The following is an 8968-nucleotide window of genomic DNA, read 5'->3' on the forward strand; positions in this document are numbered from 1 at the left end:
ATGATTTTTTTTAGTTCCAAATGATATAATTTTTAATTTATAATATTTTATGTCGCACTATAATACTTGTACGTTTCTATTTCCAGACGCGCCGGAACTGGCGAGGAGCAAGCACCATTCCTCTCGAGCGGCGGCAGCAGCGCCTGCAGCCGCACCCTGCCCCGCCCCGCGCCCTTCCCTAACGGCAAACCGCCGAGCTACAGCGCCGCAGTACAACTGTGTGATTTGGACCAGCGACCCAGGTACCTACCCTTACTACTTAAATCTACCTTGATTCGGTTCAAGCACCCAGTACCGTCTTTACCATAAGGGCACACGGGGCACGTGCCCAGGGCCCCAATTCTCAGGGGGCCCCGAAGGACAGACAGTAACAGTATATTTGATTACCCATAATAAATAGAAGATCATAGTAGAAAAATGTTAGTTTAATTCGCTTTCTTTACTTTCCAAAAGGGCCCCAAATTTTTATGTGCCCAAGGGCCCCAGCATAGTTTAAGACGGCCCTGCAAGCACCCTTTAATAAATTAGATATTAAATAACTCGATGGTTTACAAGGCGAAGTCATTCCTCCTGGCAGGGTCGCCATGTGGAGCGGGAAGTAGAGCAGGAAGTAAACAACACGAGTATTACGTAAATACTGACATTCGAGCGATAATGAGGCATATAACTAAATTTCGTTTTTCGCGTTTCCCGGTAGGCCCATGTTAACAAACCGCCTTGATACATCAATGTCATATTTTATGGCATCGTATGTATAAGTTACTCTATAGTTTACCTACTAGCTAGTTTAGTGCTGCACTCTGATGGCAGAACATTGCAGTGATACCCCCTATTATGCATTTATCGGTAACTTGATCTTTGTTCCGCGTGAATACCATGTTCAAAGTAAAACTAACCTTCAAACATGTTATGTTCAACAGCAGATCGCGCATGTCGGGCAGCGCGACGCTCGGGCGCGGCGCCAGCAGCTCGATGGGCGTGGACTCGCTGGGCGGGTCGCACACTCTCGGCCGCGCGCCGCACAACGGCAAATACGCCACCCTCAGCAAGCAGTGCAAGACGCTGGAGAGTAACGACTTCTACTGAGATAGGCCCGGCGGCGCGCTCAACACCGAACTTAACAAGGGTGAGCTAAAAACTTATTAACAGGGAATATTACGCAAAACTCTGCGTAGAGGGCGTCACTAGGCCAATCACATGGCCTACCGTGAAACACGACAGTCGAAAGTTCGGTTTCTGCCACTGTATCACTCTTGCCTATTCGATCGATAGAGAGGCAGATAAAGAAATTACGATTTTCGCGTTTCGCGGTAGGCCACCTGTAAACTAATCGCCTTGATGCATCAATGTCATAGTGAAAATTTGTCAAAAAACTGTTTAAGGCCTAGTGTATTTAAGTTACTCTATGGTATACTAAACAAATTAGTGCTGCACTCTGGCGGCAGAACATTGCAGTAATACTTCTGTTTCGTTATTCTAACCGTGGAATTGAAGTAAACTTTAATGGTGACACTCTTGCTTTATTTAGAGGTTAGTCACTAACGTGAAAATTACTGGTAAAAACATTAAATAGACTTACACCAAGAAAAGTCTGCAGCGATTTTGATAGCCCACGCATTGCAAGTGTTATTTACACGTCATTATTTCATAGAAGTTTGACGTTTAAAATGACACATGCACTGCGTGGGCTATCAAAATTGCTGCAGACTTTTCTCGGTCTGACTTTGGTTCCGTAAGCAATTCTAAATTTGTAATTAATTGGGTGTTACATAGTAAGGTTCATATACATATTTCATGATATAACTATAGGGTCTATAGGTAACTCGGAGTAATTAACAATGGAGCCGCCGTTAACAGGCGTTCCCCTCTGTCGAAAATAGGCGGCCAATGGTCAACCACATGTCAACCATATGTATGGACTGACGTTTATCTGACATGACGTACCTATACATTTGATGTGCCCCTCCCCCGCAAAAAACGGCAGACTATTTTGTACCTAAAATTTTAGACATGGCGTCTCCGTTGGTTATATCCTCTAAGATAGGTAATATACATAAGAAAATCCCATCAAAGTATCTTACAACTCTAAACTTGGGTTCAAGTGTGCTTTAGTTGTTTCGTTTAGTGTACAATCCTAAATGTAATTCTTGTTGCAGAAGACGGCCACTTAACTTTCGATAAATATTTGCAGGTCAGGCCAGCCGCACCGCCCTGAACCGCTTTGACCCTAAGTACGCCTCGTTCGGGCCGCGCGCGCCGCGCCTGCGCCCCGCCGCGCCCGCGCCGCCGCTCGCCACCTTCACCCCGCACCCGCCCCACCCCTCCCTCCCCGCACACGCCCACCCCCAGCACGCGCAGCACCACAACCCGCACCCGCCCCGCCCGCAGCTGCCCCGCGACCTCCCGAGGGAGCCGAGAGAGCAAAGGGAGCAACGCGAGCAAAGGGAGCCAAGGGAGCAAAGGGAGCAGAGAGAGCAAAGAGAGCCGAGAGAGCTGCCGCGGGAGCCGAGGGAGCAGGACAAATATGCTACGGTGCGGCCGCCGAGGCGGACGGAACCGCAGCCGCTGTCGGCCGCCGCGCTCGAGTATAGGTAAAGAACTGTACTTCTTACTAATTTTATGTTATTTTTAATATGTCTATTTGTATTTGTAATATGTCTGTTTTCAACATTTCTCACAAAAACATAAACAAATGAATTTTGAGGGATTTTTATTGCTGAGGGTTTCGAGTTCTTGACTCCACAAACAAGGAATTGGTCTACATTTTCTTAATCAGTAACCTAAACTCGAACACACGAAAGTGTGAGTGAAAGTTTGCGCGCTTATCTTTATTAAAAATAATTATTAATATTATCATTATCAATAATATCCATGATGTCGCAGATCGCTCCAGCGGCCGCGGCGACAGCAGCCGGCGCCCAACACGGGCACCACGCACCGCCGCCGGCCCGACCGCCCGCAGCCGCAGCACGACCACCGCGATCTCTACGCCGTCACCGAGCTCTAAACTCTATCCCTTAACTGTAAGGCGCAAATTCGAATGCGGCGCAAACGGCGCTTACGACCTTCTTATGAAGCGACTTATTGAACTCTAAGCTTTATCCTCAACCCGCAAGGTGCAAAATACGACGCAGCGCAAACGGTGCCGCCGCCTGTATGCTATCATTGAACTTTAAACCCTATCCTTTCCCTTGTAAGGTGCGATCTCCGACGCGACACGAACGACGCATACCACCTTCTCATAGTGCAGTGATTCGGATTTCGATTTTTAAATTTCGAACGCCTCCGTACGGGAGGCGTTGAAAGTGCTAAGAGTGAAAACGGTTGGTACTAAATTATTAAAAGACTTTCAAACGACCCCGTGTTTTTAGAGTAAATACGGTAGTCGAAGCGATACTTAATGAATTTTCGAAATAAATGTGACATTTTTTATCTAACTGTTCGTAAACGGTCAGTATTCTTTTCGTCACGTTTGTGGCGTCCGAAAGTTTTTAGCTAAATTTTAAAAACGTTTAGTAGAGTGATTAATTAATTATAAAGGATATCTTACTAGAACCATAGTGAAGCGGTTTTTCTTGCCATAAGCATGCAATAATTGTAATTTGTGTTGTTGGAAATGGAGACTATTAAAAGTAAGAATGCTCAAATCTCAAGGAATAATAAATGTACTTGGTCTAATGTGTGTTTTTGAACGGCGTTAATTTATTCAAACGTTAGTTAAGACATTTTTTTAATAGCACAAATATTTAACAAAATTTTGATGCGGTTTTTACCACTTTGGAAAAGGCCTATTGTTTTTACTGGTTTTTCATAGCTTAGAATGATTTTTGGTAAAAATGTGACCTTACTTTTTCGCGTATCATTTGATCATGTCCACATGAAGGCTGTGCCAGTAAATTTTAACGACCAATAACATAATTTTTTGAAAACTTTCTTATTAAAAAAAGTGAAAATACAAAAATTTCTCAAGAGACCTCTCTTGTCTGACTGTGTGTTTTTGAATCGGTTTTCGCTCAATAGACGTAAGTAAAACTGGTTAAGACAATGGATTTTGAAACTTATCTGTTGGTATTTAGACGCTTTTTAGCGAAAGTGCTAGAAAGATGCCAAATAGTAGGGAGTTACACTTGGCAACTCATAGTGGCTGAAAACGGAAACTTTTTAGCAAGGCTTGAAGCCAGTAGGAACCTGTCTTAACGTGTATATAACTGTAATATACGACTCGAAGTTACTGTAGTGTGTGTGAACGTTTTATTGACTTGTATATTTGAACGGATAACCTAGAACCTCTTATGATGCTCCGTGATCCAAGTTTTCCAAGCTTTTGTCGTTGCAAAAGCAACCTTGCTGTAAGCGAAATAATGTTCAATATCGAATGCGTAAGAGATTGGAAAATTTAGATGATTAATGTCAGCTCAATACGGACTGGAAACGTAGCAAACCTTTTGTAAATAGATTGTAGTCTTCTTAAACTTAATAACGTAGACTTTTTAATTTTAATGTTTAATCGAACTAAATGAACATTCCATCGAGGGTAATGGAATTTCAACTTTGACCTTCTGTAAATAAGGTTCAATATGAACTGTTATGTGACAAAGTAGGGGATGATATTTAAGATAATGAACGTACTGCTATCGCTGTAACACCACAATTATATTAATAATAATATTTAAAGAAATGTGATCATGAAAGGTTAGAACAATTTTGACGATCAGTTTTGATTAGTCTTAATTTGTAAGTGTTTAAGTTATTATTTTTCATTTATAATTATCTGGTGGCTAAGCGCTTGGAAGTTTCGCGTTTAAGGCCTGTGCACACCGGCTTGCGTGTGCGTGACGTGCACGTGCGCGTGCGCTAAAATGTTGGAGCCGCACACGCACACGTCACGCAAGCGGTGTGCCGTATCTCATAAGGATCTGTATACTACAACGCCGCACGCGCACGTCACGCACACGCAGCCGGTGTGCACAGGCCTTAAGTCACTCTTGGTGCTTCTCTTTACTGTATAGGAAAAGAGAAACATAATACTTATAGTAAATAAAGTAACCTAACTTATTTTAGATAAGTACAAGGTAAAAAACAAGATGGCGCAGGAGAGCTGTCAAAAGCATGTTTCATATAATTTATACTTTATCTGTAAAGCCAATTTCCTGGTCACTTTTCTAATGTATAAAATAGTCTTACTAGCTATTATTAAAGTGTAGTTTTAAGTGAAAAGGTACCACTTACGGAGCGAAAATGTTTTGTACTTCAGTATTAATAGAGAATTTTGTGAGACTTTACAACGAGTTTAGTACATTTTTTAAGATCTTTTTTTTTTCATAAGTTTCACGGTACCGCAAGCAGTGTATTCGCCAAAGATAATGCATAATTTAATTTAATTAGTGCTAAGAATTAAGGTTAAGCTTAAAATATAGGTTTGAGGACGGTCATATTGTATTTTTCTCATATTCATATACTAAACAGACACCGCATTAAGAAGCACAAGAAATGCTCACTCAGTTGAGATTCCAACTTCGCGACCCTCAGGACGAATCACGACTTTTCTAGTAGGTACAGTCGACGTCAAAGATATGTTTACATTTTTGGCCTTATCACAAGGAAGTAAGGTGCAAAAGTGTAAACATTTATTTTTGAAGTGAAAACTTCTTTAGCGGCGCTGTGCACTTTTTGTGATAGGGAAATTTTTTTTCTTTAATTGACATAATGATTTTATGCGTTATGACCGTCTTTGACATGTTTCAGAAATGGATTGTGTGCGGTTTGTTTCAAAAATACAATCCTGCTAGGACTCATTGTCTATGCTTTTCTTTACCTTTTGTTGATATTATGATCTGGCTGTTTCTTTTTAATTTATTTTTTTCTAAACTGACAGGCATGTATTTTTGAAACAAGCTGGACTCTTGTTAAAATTCTAAGATTATGGCGACAGTCGTAGGCATGGGTTGATTTTATATTATTTATGAGTTTTTATTAAGAAATTTAATTTAATTCACTAACTGAACAAATCTTAATGAGTTGAATAACTGTTATATGTGTTCCAACATTACTAAGTTTACTTTAATATTCTTTTACAGTTTGAACACATCTTATGTTGTTCCTGATAACAGTGATAACATATACTTAAAAATTCATTGTCGATGATGAGAAACAAGGTCAATCAAGATATAAATTTCATAAATATAACGCGGGTGATAATGTACCATTTTTAAATAATACATTATATAATTTGTTATAACCTTACTCAGTATACGACCTGCGTGGGCGCTCGAGCGGGGCGTGCAGCGGGGCACAGCGGCGCTCATATTAAACAAATGCAAGCGGTTCATTGCACGCTACCGCTTGTCGCCACGCTGCCCGCCCGGCCGCACGCTCCGCTAAACGCTCGCTCATGCCGTACACTTGTCGACTGCCGATTATAATCTGAGCATTCTGGATCTGAATGCAATAAATTACCTATCTGATAAGTTACACCGTTTCCATGTAATTACTGCACAATATTTATCACAGTAACTATAGATGGTCAAGCAAATCATGTCAGTAAATAAAGGCGCGAAATTCAAATTTTCTATGAGACGATATCCCTTCGCGCCTACATTTTTCAAATTTGCCGCCTTTTTCTACTGACAAGATCTGCTTGACCAAGTATATCTATTAAATAGTTGTAATATTTGTTACTAGCACAGAGCTAAAAGATGGGCAGAGGTACAGTCGCCATGATAAAACTGTGATTTTATAACACATCGATTTTGTCGTTTTTACGCGCGACACGCGCACATCGCTTGACTCCTTGGCGCTGCGTAGAGATATAGCCTCGCCCTGATTTTTCTATCGCATGTAGAGTAATTCGCCAGTAAGGGTCTCCCCTGATATATCGACGCGCATTCGGCAAAAGCCGATAGGAAAAAGCTTTATGTCCACGCAATAAGAGCGAAAAAGCCGTCGACGCGTCGGCAGGCGCCGGCCGATGCGAGCCGAGCCCAACAACGCAACACGCAACACACAATAGCAATACGCAATAGCGTGGACATAAAGCTTTTTCCTATCGGCTTTTGCCGAATGCGCGTCGATATATCAGGGGAGACCCTAACTGGCCACTATTAGTAACTGGCCGCCCTAAACTAAAAATGAATTCTATCCATCTATAAACAGGATTCATTTTAGTATAAAACGTGTAAAGCGTTTTAGTGTAAAGCGTGCGAAAACGGCTTGTCATGAAGTCACAGTTTTATCTCAAGCCACCCTACCTCTGTCTATCTGACAACTCTGTGGTTATTAGATTACTTTTCTAATTTGAAATTATCTTACTGTTTTATTTCCTCCGTAGAGACGTTGAAACTATAATAGTTACCATAGTACATTTTATTTTGCATTGTAATTAAAAAAAACGACACTGCCGATGTCTATAAAATTGAGTGCCATATTTTTGTTGATTCTTTAAAAATCTCAAGTTTTGGTGATTGTGCATATAATTTATGAATGAAAATTAATCTGATTTTAGTATTGGTTATTTCTTTTTAGTTTCCGCTTAGAGGCGTTGGTTTGCTTTTCAAGTCAATTATGGTGCGCTCGATAATCTATAAACTATGTATTTATTCTACGCACTGTAATGTATTAGATGTAGTTTGTAATAAAAACCTTATAAATGAAATTTAATAACTACGAGTACATCCACAAAGGATTAAACCATCAAAAATAAGGTCGGTAAGAAAAAAACACAAAAGAGGGTAATCATAAAATAGGTGACCAAAAACAAAGATGGGTTTTTTTTGTCACCATACAGAAATAACAAACGGGGATAATTTTTTTACTCTTTTGACATTTTGACTATGGTTGAAACGTCGAAATAAGCGTATAGTCAGACCGTAAAAAGTCTGCAACGATTTTGATAGCCCACGCAGCGCAAGTGTCATTTTAAACGGCAAACTTCTATGAAATTATGACGTATACATAACACTTACACTGCGTGGGCTATCAAATCCGCTGCAGACTTTGTTTGGTGCGACTCAAGAAAGGGGTTGGATTTATTTTAACTTAGCAAACGTTCCAGTGGAATGCAACTGGGAAAATGAACTCTAAACGACAATCAGTAAGGTCTTTTATCTAATACATTATTTTTATACATTATTGTGCGTAGGTTTTTTGTAAGTAAGTCTCATTTCGTGATGTAACGGCGTGTATAACGAGGATAAGTGGTTGAATAGATCAAGTGTATGAGTTTACAAAGAATTATAATAAATGGATAAAAATATAAACTGGTTTTAATCACAAACAATATGTGGCTTTCCACAGAGAAGGTCCTTATGCTTCATCTGCAATACGGACGTTTCTATCAAAATTTCTGTTGATTCAGATTGAAACGTTCTTATTGCAATTGAAGCGTAGGACCCTTTGGTGTTAGAAAGCCACATATTCAAACCCCCTTATTTATAAACGCGTTTCAAGCCTCACTGATAATCTGTCTTAGTCTGTCATTTGAACTTACATGTGTAAGATAGGGATAAAACATACATTAACTAATAATTGAGGGTTGTAGCGCGTTTATAAATAAGGGGGTAAAATATCAACTCTATATTTGATAGATATTTATCAACTCTATATTTGAACCTTACAAATATACATAACATAATAATCTAGGGCGCCGTAAACCTTTAACCTTTTCGACACCGTGTCAAACACAAAAGCTGTCACTCAGACGCCACGTCACCGAAGTGTCAAAACTAAAATTGAACTTTATGCATATGCATGTAGGTCTATGTTGTTCGGTGGTCTGTGACGGATTAATCTGTCGTTGGCATCGAAAAGAGTATACTTGAGAGGTTCGACCCCTCCCGCCGTGACTGTGGCCGCCTGTGGCCGTCATGCAGAAGACGCTAGTTTAATCCTAGCCACAGGTCTTGGTCACTTTTTCTTTCGGATACTTATGACATTTATTTCAGTTAAATAAAATGTGGCTTTCCATGAAAGA

At 40.3% G+C, this 8968-nt stretch overlaps 2 protein-coding genes across 2 annotated transcripts in view; both read left to right on the forward strand.

Moving 5' to 3' along the window:
* The window catches only part of LOC134791684 (protein tweety), a 141401-nt gene extending 137241 nt beyond the window's left edge, over nt 1-4160 (forward strand). Inside the window, exons 13-16 of the mRNA XM_063762780.1 lie at nt 87-242; nt 921-1126; nt 2192-2591; nt 2884-4160. Coding sequence (XP_063618850.1) covers nt 87-242; nt 921-1086 — 322 coding nt within the window. The 3' untranslated portion in view covers nt 1087-1126; nt 2192-2591; nt 2884-4160. The remainder of the gene's footprint in view (nt 1-86; nt 243-920; nt 1127-2191; nt 2592-2883) is intronic.
* On the forward strand, nt 2011-3007 carry LOC134791621 (activating signal cointegrator 1 complex subunit 2 homolog). The gene is made up of 3 exons (XM_063762668.1): nt 2011-2044; nt 2192-2591; nt 2884-3007. The coding sequence occupies exons 1-3, from the start codon at nt 2011-2013 to the stop codon at nt 3005-3007; spliced, it is 558 nt and encodes a 185-aa protein (XP_063618738.1).
* Nucleotides 4161-8968: the final 4808 nt, after the last annotated feature.

This window comes from Cydia splendana, chromosome 6 (genome assembly GCF_910591565.1).
Source record: "Cydia splendana chromosome 6, ilCydSple1.2, whole genome shotgun sequence".
NCBI lineage: Eukaryota > Metazoa > Arthropoda > Insecta > Lepidoptera > Tortricidae > Cydia > Cydia splendana.